Source organism: Gorilla gorilla, chromosome 1 (assembly GCF_029281585.2).
Source record: "Gorilla gorilla gorilla isolate KB3781 chromosome 1, NHGRI_mGorGor1-v2.1_pri, whole genome shotgun sequence".
NCBI lineage: Eukaryota > Metazoa > Chordata > Mammalia > Primates > Hominidae > Gorilla > Gorilla gorilla.
In genome coordinates this window covers 6,095,331-6,112,520 of record NC_073224.2, presented here as the reverse complement: position 1 = coordinate 6,112,520, position 17,190 = coordinate 6,095,331, and the positions used below count along the sequence as shown (strand labels likewise).

The following is a 17,190-nucleotide window of genomic DNA, read 5'->3' as shown; positions in this document are numbered from 1 at the left end:
TAAGTATACATAGAACTGGACGTTTACTAAGGTTTGGAATTATGCATAGACAGTTATTACATGGGGCATGGTATAATCCAGTTGATTCCTTTATTTTCCAAGTATTCTTTAAATGTTGCTATACTTGGTAATCCTTAAAATACAGTGAATGAATCAACACTACCAGAGTTGGAAGGTGGCTGTAAAATCTGAGTGGTTATGGAGCCACTCATATCTCCCCTTTCCCTTTCTGAAGTAAGCTGGGGAGATCCCCAGGGTCTCATTAGCAAGTTTCGGGGCCAGGAGTATTCATGGTCAGGGTTCGGGACACAGCTGCCCTGATAAGGATATTTTTGGACCCATTTTTTCCTCTTGGGCTTTAATATTCCCAGTGGACCAATAGCAGTCGCTGTGGCTTGTCCCCAGTAGGTAGCCACCATTCTCTGAATTTACTGTGAAATAACAAGCATAGCCCTCCACGGATCTTGTTCTTATTAAATTATGGACAACCAGGTCTGGGTGAGCATTCAGCACTCTCCATCATACGAATTGCTACTAAATGTTTGCCTTTAATTTTCCCAATGGTTTAACAGTTTTTAAAATAATAGATACATTATAAATCAGCTGATGGAAAGCTCTGGCATAAAGCTGGTAATATTTCAAGAATGAGAACTGAAAAATGCATAAGGATATAATGTGGGTTTCATCAGTAAAAATCTGAATTTTCATCGTTTTCCATCCATCCACTGTGGCATGGTTGTGGTGGAATGTACTGAGGGTCCCTGGTGTGAAGTTCCTCTCTACCAGCCAGTGGGCTGCAGCTTCCATTATTTTTATTGTCCTTTGTTCACATACCAAATAAGTCAAAACTGCTGAGGTCTTAAAACCATTCTGAAAGTGCACCTGTGGTCACACAACACACGTTCATGTGCCTCAATTCTAGGCTCCTCGAAGACAGACGATGTCTTACATTCTTTCAGGTCCTTTCAGAATATCAAACTTTGGCTTACCCAATGTGCCTCTCGGGAAACATTTATGGAATGAATGAATTGATGTCTACTTTGTCCCGTTGGAAAACAGCATAGAACAATTATACTGTCACTGTCTAAAGAGAACAATGTTCCTCCTTGGGGAAGTTTCCTTAAGCCTCATTTTCAACTGTAGAATGGTCTAGTATCTTACAAAGTTGTTTGGAAACGTAAAATTTACGAATCAGTTATTAATGTTCTTCTATTTGCAGGTGAATGCATATACAAGTAAAGCCATTTTTCTAATTTGGTACACACCTAAATTTTTTGGCTCAATTCTAATTTGTGGTGTGTGTAATTCTGGAGGACTTGTTTGGATGAAGGTATTTGGAGCTGTCATATCCTCAGGGATAACTCTAGACCAGTGCTGCCTAGTAGAAATCCTAGGGGAGCCACAGAGAATTCTAAATTTTCTAGTAACCACATTAAAAATGTAAAAAATAGGTGAAACTAATTTTAATCTATATTATAAAAATATATCTAAAAGTTACCATAATATAAAGTTTTAAGGAGATGTGTTGCATATATTTTTAACAAGTGTTTGAATTGTTAACTTTGTGCTGATGGCACATCTTGATTTGGAGCAGTCATGTTTCAGGGGCTCCACAGCTTCATAAGCCTCATGGCTACCACCCTGGATAGTGCAGATCTATATGATGCAGGGAGAAGCTATCCAAATAACTCATAAGTGTTCCTAAATTGTGGTAAAATATTTAACTGATATGGATATATATGCAGAATCTAACTTCAAGTTTGAGAGATCCCTTCTTTTGGGATACCCTAGCTCTAATACTTATTTTTTCATAAGTTAAATGGGATTCTAACATTTTAAAGAGTTGTATGTTGTTAATTGGTAGTTTGCTGCTGCAAGAAGGAAAGCAAACACCACTTGACCCTCAACGTTTTCTCCCTTGATTTTTCTTCCTGTGAATTATTGGATGACTTCTCAGAACTCAGCTCTTTTTATTCAACACAGGCTCATTCTGCAATATGCCACCTGATACATGTAAGTTGAGCACTCAAATTTTACAATGTACAAGTGTGTCAAGAATGGTGTAAATTAGGTCAAATAATGCAGTTATTCTTCCATAGGCAAATATATACTCGTGGTGATCTTCAAACTGGATTCTAAGTGTGAGAACTAGAGTCTAGTATAAGGAGAGCAGTGTAGGATGTGGACAATCCTCCCTTCCTCCCCACCACCCTATCCTATTGAATCAGGCTGGTTCCATTCTTATGTCTTACGTGCATCCTCACCAATGTAAGGTGGTAGTCGAAAGACAGAAATAAATGGTCATGAACAAAAAGATTGTTTGATCATGAACTCTAAATAGTAATCACCAAATCAAGAAAATCCTTAAATGAACAATGATGGTATAATGAGATGTAGCACAATCCTGCTCAGGCAGTTCTCTCAGGGAAATTATGAGCTTCAAGAAATAAGATTTTGACCTTGGTTTGTTCATGACTACATCGTAATGTTTTATGTAAATCAAATACTTTTCCAACTTTATCATATCTCTTGTGTACCCTACAGAGCTATGGAGCGGAGCAATTATTCCGTATATGCTGACTTTATCCTTCTGGGTTTGTTCAGCAACGCCCGTTTCCCCTGGCTTCTCTTTGCCCTCATTCTCCTGGTCTTTGTGACCTCCGTAGCCAGCAACATGGTCATGATCATTCTCATCCATATAGACTCCCGCCTCCACACCCCCATGTACTTCCTGCTCAGCCAGCTCTCCCTCATGGACATCCTGTATATTTCCACCATTGTGCCCAAAATGCTGGTCGACCAGATGATGAGTCAGAGAGCCATTTCCTTTGCAGGATGCACTGCCCAACACTTCCTCTACTTGACCTTAGCAGGGGCTGAGTTCTTCCTCCTAGGACTCATGTCCTATGATCGCTACGTAGCCATCTGCAACCCTCTGCACTATCCTGTCCTCATGAGCCGCAAGATCTGCTGGTTGATTGTGGCGGCAGCCTGGCTGGGCGGGTCTATCGATGGTTTCTTGCTCACCCCCGTCACCATGCAGTTCCCCTTCTGTGCCTCTCGGGAGATCAACCACTTCTTCTGCGAGGTGCCTGCCCTTCTGAAGCTGTCCTGCACGGACACATCAGCCTACGAGACAGCCATGTATGTCTGCTGTATTATGATGCTCCTCATCCCTTTCTCTGTCATCTCGGGCTCTTACACAAGAATTCTCATTACTGTTTATAGGATGAGCGAGGCAGAGGGGAGGCGAAAGGCTGTGGCCACCTGCTCCTCACACATGGTGGTTGTCAGCCTCTTCTATGGGGCTGCCATGTACACATACGTGCTGCCTCACTCTTACCACACCCCTGAGCAGGACAAAGCTGTATCTGCCTTCTACACCATCCTCACTCCCATGCTCAATCCACTCATTTACAGCCTTAGGAACAAGGATGTCACAGGGGCCCTACAGAAGGTTGTGGGGAGGTGTGTGTCCTCAGGAAAGGTAACCACTTTCTGAAGAAATTGCATATGCTGCTTGCTAAAGACTTGAAATGAAGGATACAAGACTTTATCATTGCCCTTGAATTTAAATATTCTCTGCCTGGAAACAAGTCACCCCCATGCCAGCAACTGTGGGGCATTTATGGGATTTGGAAAGCTGCCTGGGATTTTAAGGATTTCATTTTTTTGAAAGGTATGAAGGCTCTGAACAATGAATAGTTTGGGAATGGGGTAGGCATAAAGTTGAGGTTTAGTAGTCACCCATGAGCTCCTAACAAGGCATTGTATTCCACTAAAAATCATGGAGTAGCCTGTTTCTGGCTCTGCTCAGTCATGACAAAAACGGTCATCTTCAACTACTTCCCTGACTTCTCTCGACTTTTCCCCTTTAGACACTGTCCATTGACCATTATAAAGAATCAACTCAAATATTTATCATATTTCAAATATAGCAGTCACCATCTTATCCTCAGGCTGTGTTCTAAGTCTTTTGGGGGAAGCCTGAAACCATAGTATAGAACTATAGAACCTGACTGCTGTCAGTCACAACATATTTGCTCATCTTCTACCATAAATGTAATACGTTTTCTTTCTTACCTAAGCACTTATCACACACTGTGGCTGTAAGTTTTGCAGTTTGAGGTGTGACAGTAAAATTGCCACAAATGTGTTTTTCCTTCTACACAATTTCAAAAAGATTCATTCTTACTGTAGATCTTGGCAATCTCAGCATATTTTTTTCTTGCCAGAACGTCCAGTTAAGAACTTACTGGAAGGTGTCTCTGATAATGGTTTGGCTGTTTCCCCACCCAAATATCATCTTGAATTGTAGCTCCTATAATCCCCATGTGTAGTGGGAGGGGCCTGGTGGGAGCTAATTGAATCCTGGGGGTGGGTTTTTCCCATGCTGTTCTCATGATGAATAAGTCTCACGAGATCTGATGGTTTTACAAAGGGTGGTTCCCCTGCACATGAGTCTTGCCTGCTGCCATGTAAGACATGCCTTTGCTTCTCCTTCACCTTCCACCATTGGCTGTGAGGCCTCCCCAGCCATGTGGAACTGAGCCCACTTAACCTCTTTATAAATTACCCAGTTTGGGGTGTTTTATAGCAGTGTGAAAATGGATTAATAGTCTGTTTTTCAGAGACATGAGCAGAGGGCCAATATCTTTAAGAATATAGAACACTTAAAAATTAAGTCTTTATAGGAGGTAGCAAGGTTTTGCCAAATATTCACCCAAAAATGTCAAGTGGCACTTTGGAATAGAGTGAGAGTGGGCAGGCAGAATTATCTGAAATTAAAACAATCTAAACTCCAAACTGTGGGAGTCGGTCTTGGCTTGTAGCAACCAAGTCTATACCTACTGATACAAAAGGATTACTTCCTGAAAAGAGTTAAAGGGAAGGAAGAGAGAAAAAAGGTGAATAAGAAACATGGAAGATTGAGACACCACAAAATCTCTCTTGTAAAAAGTCTAAATTAGTTATATAAATAAGTTCAACACTAGACAAAGTATTGTGACACATGAACATGAGTTAGAAACTAATACCAATCAATACATTGTTCACAGGTCTGTTATTTTTTCCTTGGGAAAATTGTTAATACAAGCCCAACCTAACTGATACAGCAGCACTTCTCAAACGCTTTCATGACATAACTAAATTAGTGATATGGCACCTTGAGGAAAACTGATGTGGCTGTTGACAGCAAAATCAATTCCCCTGTGGCTGTAGCCAAATCAGGCACTGAAGATCAATCCAGGGTTGAGAGGATCAATATTGGTTGTAACCCATTTGTGGCTCTGGAGAAAGACACATCACACCAGAGGGAAGAGTGTATCCAATCAATCCAATAGCTAGTTGGAGAACTTTATTTATGGATGACATATAAAATATTCTTCAGGAATTATTGAATCACATTCTAAAGCAGAAAACCCTACACCTTTCTCAGCCTTATCTGTAACAGAGGGTATAAGGTATGTGTCCAATGGATTTGTGATGACTAGAAATCATATGTAATGTGCCCATTAGCTGACTTAATGCATGAAAAGCATTCAATGATGTTGTTTGGGAAGCAGAACTTTAGTAATAAGACCACCTTCTTTTCCCCATTAGGAAAATTGAACTTCCTAACATTTATTTCTCTAATGTTTAAATATCTTAATATGCTCTAGTGAAAATTTTAGAAAATGTATAACTTGTATTACCCTCACTTTTTTCTTCTCTACCAATTGCATTATTTCCATCATTTTTCTTCTCATGTCTCCTTTATTCCTACTGAATTCAATATTCTTTACTACGCATAAGACAAATAATTCTGAAAAACAGTTAACCTAAGTGACAAATGCCCCTTTTGTGAAAATAGAAGATGAGAAAGTAGAAGGAAAATCTCTTGGGACCCAAACTCACTAAGCCAAAGGGAAAAGTCAAGCTTGGGAACTCTGTCATGCAAAACTATATTCCACATCTGTTCCCGACTGTGTGGCTACAGATTCCATACTGTTCCCGAATGGACAGCTACACAAGTAGAAGGCTACATACCTCCCCAAGGGACCTCCCTCACAATCTGCTAGCAGGGAAATTCCTTGCTGGCCCAAAGATCTTTACGCGAAAACCATTCTGTTGAATGTCATGCTGACAATGTAAATGAATGGCTTATCTTGACAGGCAGTGGACAAAGGCCTGGGAGTCATCCCTCCACTCCCCTGAAACAAATGCATATTTGACTGCTTCCTCTACTGTGTACCTTATCTTATATACAATCCAGATTCACTGAGCAGGAGATGAGCTTCCTCTACTGTGTACCGCCTTATATACAATCCAGATTCACTGAGCAGGAGATGAACGCCCAGCTGAGTGTTCCTCTAAACCGTCTTCTGTCACATCTAAAGTGCGAATTCAGTCAACACTGATTAAAGCCTGGAAAGAAGGCAACTACTTCATTTATTCACACTTCCTTTTTGTTTTTCCTCTAATGCCCACTGTTTCCCTTTTAAATATTGAAGTCTCCCAACCGTCTTTGGAAGCACAAATCTCAGATGCTCCTGTCATCTTGTGTTCCTTTTCCCCAGGTGCATCCTCAACCTTGGCACCAGAAACATCTACATTGATTGAGACTTGGCTCCAATGCTTTTTGGTTCACACTTATTTATAACTTTAAAGATTTCTCTCCAAACAAAAGAGGCCAGTGACTTTTGAGAAAGAGCTTTTTTAGTTTGTCATAGCCTCTATTTCTAAAAAAATTTAAAATCTAATTTTCAATTTCGAGCGAGGCTCTTATCCCCACATCACTGCCCTTAAAATCTCTCTGGAGAGATGCCAAGATTCAGTAAGACATTTTCATGATGAAATACCAAGAAACGATTCCAGTCCTTCACTTGGGAAAACAATGCACCCTCTGCAAGAAAGGACAGGCTGCTTCTAGAGTTCATGGTAAACCCAGTCAACTTGGATTAATTGCTAACCCAGGAATTCTTCCTGGGGGATGTGGGAATCTATTAGTGAAAAGACTTTTTGACCTAGCCTCACCCCTACATAATGTATTTAAGAAGTCTGACATTCCACTACTGCTTTAGAAAGGCTTGGACCCAGCTTCACTGAGGTAGGATCCTTAGATTTTCATGAAAAACAGAACATCACCCAGAGACTGGGATGTTTTCTTTAGGTATTACTCTAACTATTAGAAGGCCACGTTACTACTGTGAGCTTATCTGCTAATAACTGAGGCAGTGGTCTTCTCAAGATTAAGTATAGATAACATATATTCACCATCTGGCAAGCAGACAACTGGAAAAGGGCATTTAGCATGAAACGTGGGAAGCTAAGGGAAATCTAATAGTTTAGAAGAACATGAATAGATTTACTGAAGGAAAATGGCATGTAAGAGCTGACAGTTGGAAGGACGTGCTTGGTATTCACAATGAGAAAGTTTCAGACTTAATTGGTAGCAGGGGTGCGTACTATTGGATAAGCATAGATTGCCCTCTGAATATTTTGTTAAAATTTTAGTTTACATTTTAAGTTAAATGATTAATTGCTCCGTTCATATGCATTTAGGTGTGGCTGAAGACTTCCTGCATGCTTGGAGGGAAATTATGATTTTTTTTTCATTTTAACCTCCTTCCTCTTTTATTTAACCCATAAGGCATCCACATGTACCTTAAGATAAAATCTTTTTTTTTTTTAATAAAACTATTAGAGGTCTCCTAGAAGCCATCTTAGCATGACATAAAAGCCTGTTGAGCTGAGTAACTGGAGCCCAGGGGGAGATGTGGACATGTTGGAAGCTCAGACTGTAGGGGTATAATAATGAGTGCATTGTGTTTATAGCTGCAGGTGTCTGCCCCTTGCTTCAGCTCACCTCACCTCACCTCACCTCACCACTGCTGCTCCTGTGTAATCCTCCATGCCCGCCCTCTCTCCATTTCCTCTTCCACAGCATTAGTAGGGTGGACTAGATGGGCCAACCTCAGCCTGCCTCACCTCATCTCACCTCACTACTGCTGTTCCTGTGTAATCCTCCATTCCTTCGCTCTCCATTTCCTCTTCCACAGCGTTAGCAGGGTGGACTGGATGGGCCATATGCCAGATCCTTTGATTTCTATTTGCCACCACACGAACTGACACTGCTGCCCAGAAGCATTCCCCTGCACATCCACATCACAGCCCTCCTGCTGGCAGCTTGGAATTTAGACCTTTCTCCAGGAAACCAGATGCACTTCTTTCTTTCTAGTCCATTGGTGATATCCTTGACAATGTAGTTTAGGTAAGTTGGCATGTAGCATTAAAACCTGTGTTCTTCAGACTGAACTAATTTCTGGCATAGTAAGTGTTCAATAAATGTTCACCTACATGCCATTATAGTGCTGATTTTTTTTTTAAAGCCAAGAAAACCTCTTCTATCTTGTGTCTAACTTTCCACACTGAAAATTTCCAAATTGTCAGTTGGGATGGGAGGGAAAGTAGATTACTTTTCCATGAATGAAAACAGTTACTACCCCCCTTTATCTGCCTATTTATTTAAATGGTAACTAAGGCAGTATGTAATTAGAACTGGAGATAAAGGTAAGGGAAAAGAGAAATTCACATCATTGGATACTACGTTGCTGTGGAGAGAAGGGGATAGTCTGATTAATGTAGGAAGCAAGGTCCAAATGCGTTCATTCATAAAAGCAGACAGAGTACAGGAGTAGCTTGTGTAGGTAGAAGAAGAAAAGGAGTTCCTGGCCAAAGCCCACTGTGGCTATGAAGACTCATGAGTAGCAATTAATCTTGCTTTCAAGACTAAAACTGCCAGGTGGATCTTTCATAAGTACCTTATTTCAGCATGTAAGTTTCTGACTGAAACAACTCCCATTTGCACCTTATTTCTCGACACTGAGTTCTGGTCTCTCCGCCTTCACTTTCCAGCCGCACTCCACCCCACACACTTCAGCTCTCCACGGGCTCTTCAGCTGTAGTTAGACTGGACTCTCCCCTCTTTCTTCCACCCCTAGTGCCTGCTAATTCCCATTTTCGAGCCTTTTGACATTATTTACATTGTCTTTGATCATGTCCTCTCTTCAGTCTCGAGTTTCGGAATCAGACCGGTTTCCCCCTCTACTATTGCACTGTTTAACTGAACTGACTCCTGTCTTCTCCTGGTTCTTGTGATCCACTATTTTCAAAGCAGTGATCACTTAGATTCTCTTTAAAAGTTTCATGCTTTAAGATCCTTTCAGTCTCTAGCCCTAGGGTGAACCTTTGAGGTAAAGAATTCTGACATGGTATTCCTCTCTTAACACTTTAATTTCCATAGTTTTAGTTAACCTGCAATCTGCCAGGTCGCTATCTACCATGTGTAAAAAATAAATGAAAAATCTCAAATTTCAAATTGCACACCATTTTGAGTAGTGTGGTGGAAATATCCCTTTGTCTAGTTGATTCACACTGTCTATGCTACCCCCTGAGTCATTCAGTAGCTGTCTAGGTTATCAAATCAACTGTGGCGGACTCAGTGCTTGTGTTCAAGTAACAGTTTTTCTTAATGGCCCCAAAGAGATGGAGTTAGTGAAGCTGGCGATTTAGATGTGCCAAAGAGAGGCTGTAAGGTGCTTGCTTTAACTAAAAAGGTGAAAGTTCTTGACTTACGGAGAGAGAAACCCTCATAAACTGAGTTTGCCAAGATCTATGTTAAGAAAAACTTACCTTTGAAATCATGAAGAAGGAAAAAATTATGCAAGTTTTGCTGTCACACATCAAACTGAAAGTTATAGCCACAGTATATTGTCTTTAGGTATTCTATTTTATTAATCTTACTGTGCCTAACTTATAAATTCAACTTGATCATAGATATGTATGCGTGGGATAAAATATGGTGTTATATATAGGGCTCAGTACTGCCTGCAGTTCCCGGATATCCAGTGGGAGGCTTGAAAACTGTCCCCCACTGATAAGGGGAAACTGTACCTTTGTCCACTACTCAAACTGATGCATAGCATCTTCTGGTTTTCTATGACTTCATGTATGTAAAACTTCTAAAGTACCCGGCACACGTAAAGCCCTATTGGTTTATGGTTTGGGGAATACCAAACTTCCTGTTTCTCTTCCTCCATCTCTTAGTGCCTTCCACACCATTATCTTCTCTCATAATCTTCAGTCAAAGCAGAAAGATCCCAATATACTATCCTTGGCCCCCTTTTTCTCATTCAGGAGCAAATAATCGATGACTCTTAGAGCTATGTGGCACTTTGGCATGTCACCAACATGTTACTAATCCTTTCTTTTACTGAAAGAACACTGAGGTCTGGAGAAGTAACTATGCGTGTCCATTCCCAGAGCAATTTGACAGCTGAGCAAAGCACAATGGCATTAGCTGTTATTTGTGGCTAAACACCTTCAAAAAGTCCCCAATATATTTTCATTTTTAGAAATCCCCACTTTAGACTTAAAATGATCTGCTTCTATGAGGATTTTTGACATGATACATTAATCAGTATCCCCCCATATGATATATATAGGGGGATACTATATACCCCTTAAGAATATTGTCAGTTCTATCAATCTTCATAGCTCACCCAGTACTAGGTGAGTGTTTTGAACATGGAATGTGTTTGTGCTTCAGGCATTCTGTCTCTAAGGATGGAATGGAAAACCCTTCCCTTTCAAGCTTTACGGGTACGTTGTGTCAAGTGGAGAAGATCAGTTCTGGTTAGCAGCTTTATTGCCACAGAAAAGGACACTGGCAGATACTTCTCATAGCTCTAGTCATGCTGAATTCCCGGAAAGGGGTGTCAGAACGGATTGCTCTAAGCTCTTCTCCCTGGTAGAAGAACATCTGACCTCTCTTGGAGATCTCTTCAATTTTCGGTGAGTCACCAATTGTTCTTGATTTCTATGGCTTCTCCCAGAACAACTCCAGGGCTGTTGTCCTGAAACATACAGCTTTGATCACCTGGCACCCTGCAGAGATTCTCCTCCTCCTCTTTCCCTCTTCTCCATGTGGCAGACCACAGGTAGAATAAATGCCTCTTGGCGAGCTCACTCATCCCTCACCCATCAGTCCCGAGTGTGCAGATAACAGATGTGGAGCCTCCTGTGCTTGGTGTCCTCCACCTCTCGGCTTGATCTTCCCACCCTCCCATTCCTGCCAGATAATTATGTTGCAACACTGGGTGATGTTATAACTGGTCCTGGGGGTCAGGGGTTCTGGGTTATGTTCTAATCTGCACTGGGGAGAAATCATTCCCCACCTTGAAGAGCCTGAAGCTTTGATCACGCAAATAAAAGCTTTTTTTTTTTTTTTTTTTTTTTGAAAGACTAGTTGATGAAGGGGAACCTAAGTGTCTTAGAGTGGAGAATGATAGTGAGGGAAAGATGACCTGATGGGGAGTGGAATCTAGGATCTTGTATGTGTGAATAAGCCAAACCACATGTAATGCTAAACAATAGCATCAACTCTAATGTTAAAATGTAGATGCTCGGAACTGATGTAAACAGAAGTAACTGATGACATATTTTGTCCATAATGCAGATATTTTCACTGTCTACTTGCAATGCCCAGTATCCTGTGGAATATTAGGCATGCATTTGAACATGTCACATTTGGTTCTAAATATTGGCTTCATTGAAATGAGTGAATTGCTCGTTTGTGCCAAGCAGTGTAGTGTTCTGCTCTTTAGCAGGGCCTTTTCCCTACACATATCCCCACCCACTCAGGTGCACACACCACACATACCATGCTCACACACTCACATATGAACACACTACACACACATGTACGCACAACGCTCACACTCACAAGGAACCTCTTTTTTTAACATGGTCTCGGTTGTATAAAAATAAAGGAGGTGGCTAAAATCATCTTTCTCCTGTTTCAGCTTTTTTACTCTCCTCTTCTGGGATCCTGCAGTAAGATAAGATCTAGGAGTTGAAAATGTTCTTATCCTTTTATCATAAACATTTGAGGCAATAGTGTTTTGCCTCCTCTTTGAATACCTTGTGGAGTCTGATTATTTACATGAAACAAAATGCTCTGGTTCATGTTCTGATTCAAAAGTAATTGGTTATTTTCTTAGGTCATTTTCGTTTGTCTCATTCTTGCTTATTTCAGTTTCTCAAAGTATTTTTAAAAGGATGATTGTCAGCTAACTTAACACTATAGTAATTAATGTATAATATCCATAATGCATTTAACTGAAACAATAGATGTGGGTCAAGACAAACTTACTGTCTGTGAGATTAATATTTTCAATTTCCAACAAGCTATTGCAAAAGCCACTGCAAATGGAATTGTATATTTAAATAGTCTCTTGACCCATGATTAAAAGCTGTGGCTATCACAAGAAAATCTTTCACCTGTTAAAGGCAAAAGTAGCTGACTTTTATCACGCTTGACAGGAGTTAATATTTGATGCTCATGTATTTCTCCTCAACCAAGGTGTGACAAACTGAAGTTTCAGCACAGACCAACACAAAAATTGCTTTTTTTTTTTTTTCTCCCTCTGGATGTTTACTCATCTTTTAGGCCTATTACTCATATCTCCATCTTTGAGCACTAAGAAGGAAAACTGTCTCTACTGTTCCTATTGTTTTTGCTTCAACATAAGGGGAGTTTATTCCTTCTTGATGCTTCAGGGACTGTAAATTTTGACTATTCTAGAACCAAAAGATTCAGATACATTTGTGGTATTGGTGGCCAAAACGTTTGACAGAAATAAGTTTCTTCAGTAATCCTGTCACTAAAATGAGAAGAAATACACCATAATCTAAAAGAACAATCCATCCCTCAGTATCCCTGAACATATAAAAGGGACACGCATTCATATTACTCAAAAAAGCATGAGAATTCATTCCATTTATTCAAGGAATGTTTGATACTGCTGTGTCGTCTGAGTTCAGAAATTTCTTTACCATCTATAGTTTTTGTTTTCTTGTTTTTTGTTTTTTGAGACGAAGTCTTACTCTTGTCCCCCAGGCTGGAGTGCAATGGCACGATCTCAGCTCACTGCAACCTCCGCCTCTCAATTTCAAGTGATTCTCCTTCCTCAGCCTCCTGAGTAGCTGGGATTTTACAGGCGCCTGCCACCATGCCCGACTAATCTTTGTATTTTTAGCAGAGATGAGGTTTCACCATGTTGGCCAGGCTGGTCTCGAAGTCCTGACCTCAGGTGATCTGCCTGCCTTGGCCACCCAAAGTGCTAGGATCATGGGTGTGAGCCACTGCACCCGACTGTAGTTATTTTTACTTATAAACATGAAGGATCAGTAAAATGGTAGAGAAATAAACTTGAGGAAAAAACCCAACTAGCAGTGGATTACTAGGATGGTATTAGGACAGGTTCAGGATGCCACTCTGTCAGAGAAACTCTAACATTTTGGCTAAACAATATTTTAAGATGATTAGGTCATGATTGAATTCTATGATGCAGTATCTAGTCATAAAATTTTAGCAGAATTCATTGTCAACCAGAAAGACCACCATGATAATGAAACTAAAGCCCTGCTCTGAAGCAGTTTGTGGTGGTTGTCCTGCCAGATTTATGATCCCCAAATTATTCTGTGAGAACAAATAGACACAAGTTCTCACAGCAATCCATGCCTAAAACATGAACTCCTTTTGCAGGACAAAAGTCTAACCACAAGACAGTGTGGCTCCTGACCCCAAATGAGGTCATCTGTACTGCTTTGATGTTCCAGACTTTCATAAAGCTGTTCAGTAACAGCAGCAGCCAAAAAATTATCTGATGTTTTCTATCAATTTCTTAACTCACAAATAGATATCTGTGGATGACTTTAGTACAATCATCTCAATGGAGATTCAGAGAGCAATTTAAATTCAAACCATGTTTTGCAAGGTGAAATGGGAAATAAGGCACAGTAACCACCCTCAGAAAACTTTCAATCTAAAAGTGATAAGATTATGAAATGTATTAAGATAGTTCAAAGTAAAAATCAGATTCTAAACCAGGTACTGTATGAATTACATTTACATCTCACATCCAGCCTGTAGAGTATAGAACTATGATGACCTTTCACAGATGATGAAATTGAGTTATTTGAGAGATCAATTTTCTGTCCAATATCACACAGATCATTAATACTGAAACCTAGGATTTCAAATGATCCTGAAGTAGGTGATCGTTTCTTGATCTCACGCTGCTTCTGACATACTATTCCTGGTGGGCTCTTCCTACATATCAGGTCGTTAAATAAGCTGCCAGATTTCTGCCTTTACAGCCCAAGGAGCTTGTCATGGACCATGGGCATGGAGGGTCTTCTCCAGAACTCCACTAACTTCGTCCTCACAGGCCTCATCACCCATCCTGCCTTCCCCGGGCTTCTCTTTGCAATAGTCTTCTCCATCTTTGTGGTGGCTATAACAGCCAATGTGGTCATGATTCTGCTCATCCACATGGACTCCCGCCTCCACACACCCATGTACTTCTTGCTCAGCCAGCTCTCCATCATGGATACCATCTACATCTGTATCACTGTCCCCAAGATGCTCCAGGACCTCCTGTCCAAGGACAAGACCATTTCCTTCCTGGGCTGTGCAGTTCAGATCTTCCTCTACCTGACCCTGATTGGAGGGGAATTCTTCCTGCTGGGTCTCATGGCCTATGACCGCTACGTGGCTGTGTGCAACCCTCTACGGTACCCTCTCCTCATGAACCGCAGGGTTTGCTTATTCGTGGTGGTCGGCTCCTGGGTTGGTGGTTCCTTGGATGGGTTCATGCTGACTCCTGTCACTATGAATTTCCCCTTCTGTAGATCCCGAGAGATCAATCACTTTTTCTGTGAGATCCCAGCTGTGCTGAAGTTGTCTTGCACAGACACGTCACTCTATGAGACCCTGATGTATGCCTGCTGCGTGCTGATGCTGCTTATCCCTCTATCTGTCATCTCTGTGTCCTACACGCACATCCTCCTGACTGTCCACAGGATGAACTCTGCTGAGGGCCGGCGCAAAGCCTTTGCTACGTGTTCCTCCCACATTATGGTGGTGAGCGTTTTCTACGGGGCAGCCTTCTACACCAACGTGCTGCCCCACTCCTACCACACTCCAGAGAAAGATAAAGTGGTGTCTGCCTTCTACACCATCCTCACCCCCATGCTCAACCCACTCATCTACAGCTTGAGGAATAAAGATGTGGCCGCAGCTCTGAGGAAAGTACTAGGGAGATGTGGCTCCTCCCAGAGCATCAGGGTGATGACTGTGATCAGGAAGGACTAGCAGGGACTCCCAGAGCATCAGGGGTGGTGACTGTGATCAGGAAGGACTAGCAGGGACTAGTGCAAACATCTGTGGTGCTGCGGCCAATAACGCAGCTATTACAGAAAATATGGTATTGGTTCTGAAGAATGTTCAGTGTCACTTTTAGCAATTCAAAATTAACAGGCAAAATCATCCTGTTGCAAGGATTACTTGGGAACAGTAGCGAAGTTGGTGAGCATCTCCGCATTAGTCAACTTTTTTCAACTGGAATCACAAACATTTCCAGAGGGCATTCTCAGTCAAGTAGTCCTACAAACCATGGCACACCAAGCAGCTCTTGGAAGTGCCCATGTTAACATGTGACCATGAGTCCTTCCTGTCTGTATTGCTAATGTGTGATCATGAGTCCTTCCTGTCTGTATTGCTAACGTGTGACCATGAGTCCTGCCTGTCTGTGTTGCTAACATGTGATCATGAGTCCTGCCTGTCTCTATTGTTAACCTGTGATCATGAGTCCTGCCTGTCTGTATTGCCAACATGTGATCATGAGTCCTGCCTGTCTCTATTGTTAACCTGTGATCATGAGTCCTGCCTGTCTCTATTGTTAACCTGTGATCATGAGTCCTGCCTGTCTGTATTGCTGACCAACTTTTGAATGGAAATTGGAAGGAGCATTTGCCACCTCCTTGATGACTTAATTTCAAACATTCAATACAAGTAAAATATTTTCTAGTGCTAAATGTGTAGCAGTTTCATTTAGAAAACATTTAGGAAGGTGATACTATTTTTCATTCCATGTTCTTAGTTACATTTTATGAATGTTATCACTTACCTCTGAAATTAAATACTTGCCCTGTCTTTATTCACATGGAGTCCAATATATTCCTGAAATATTGATTTATTGATTGAAAATTGACTGCCATTAAGATTGTTACATGGCCAAAAACCTACAAAACTGCCATTTGTGCTCAAATTGTTAACAGATAAATGTAGAATGAATAAACCAAGACATTTTATTAGCTAACTTAGTTCCCGTGGAATAAGTGTCTCAATTTTCTTATTCTCAACATCTTCATTGATATGCTAAAGACAAGTATTTTTGTAATTAGTCGGAGTTAGGTGTGGTGCTTTGATGTGTAATTTTGGTGGAATACTAACTAAGCAAAGACTACACTGACCCCACCATTCATGTAACTTTAGTTTCTCCTGTGTGTAAGGTCCTGAAATATGAGACATAAAAAATATTGACGGACCTGGTGTTTATTTTCTTTGTTGATACAAGACTTAGAAAACATTGGACAGAGCGGTTACATAGTTGACAAAGACTAAACAAAGGTTACTCAGCCTTATGTTGTTCTAGTGTCAACACAGAGATAGAAGGAAAAATGTTTCCTCCATTGTTGCTGATGTAGATAAAGAATATTCCCTTCAATATGCTAACCCCTAGGTGGCTTTTCATTCAGAAGGTTCCTAATAATTTGATCTTTACCCTGAAATGAAACACATGGAAAAGAGATGGAAGAATGTCCTGGAGGGATTAAGTGAAGAAACAGACCAGGATTCATTTATGAAATATCCTCAGTGTTACTTCAATTCAGCTCCATTCACATTTTATTCCTTCGTGTCTCTGCACTAATGCCCTCCCTATTCTCCATTCTCCTGCCTTAGCTAGCACCTTCTCGATCTTTCTTCCCTCTACAAAACTCCTTCAGTTCACATTGCATTTGTGCTCTATCCTGGGACATCTGTGTTTTCTTTCCCATTTCCTCAGTTGCTACATATTAAAAATTAGGACTTTTATTCTTATGTTTCCAAGATTCTTTGCATATTTAACTAGAATATTTAACTCTAACATTGACAGACATTTCAAGAGTATACCTGAAGCAATAAGTGAAATGCATTTTGACAAGTTTCTAGGGATATCATGGACATTAGTGATCGGGGCATGGAAGGAGGTGACTTATTCAGTGTTTGAGTCTATTCAACAAATTTCGTGGTGGTTACATCAA

At 40.8% G+C, this 17,190-nt stretch overlaps 2 protein-coding genes across 2 annotated transcripts; both read left to right on the top strand.

Annotated features, from left to right (window-relative positions):
- Nucleotides 1-2,548: 2,548 nt before the first annotated feature.
- On the top strand, nucleotides 2,549-3,502 carry LOC101141577 (olfactory receptor 2T27). Its single transcript, XM_004028745.5, has one exon. It carries the CDS (start codon nucleotides 2,549-2,551, stop codon nucleotides 3,500-3,502), a length of 954 nt encoding a protein of 317 aa, XP_004028794.5.
- Nucleotides 3,503-14,224: 10,722 nt separating this feature from the next.
- LOC115931420 (olfactory receptor 2T2) lies at nucleotides 14,225-15,199 on the top strand. The gene has a single exon (XM_031003600.3). It carries the CDS (start codon nucleotides 14,225-14,227, stop codon nucleotides 15,197-15,199), a length of 975 nt encoding a protein of 324 aa, XP_030859460.3.
- Nucleotides 15,200-17,190: the final 1,991 nt, after the last annotated feature.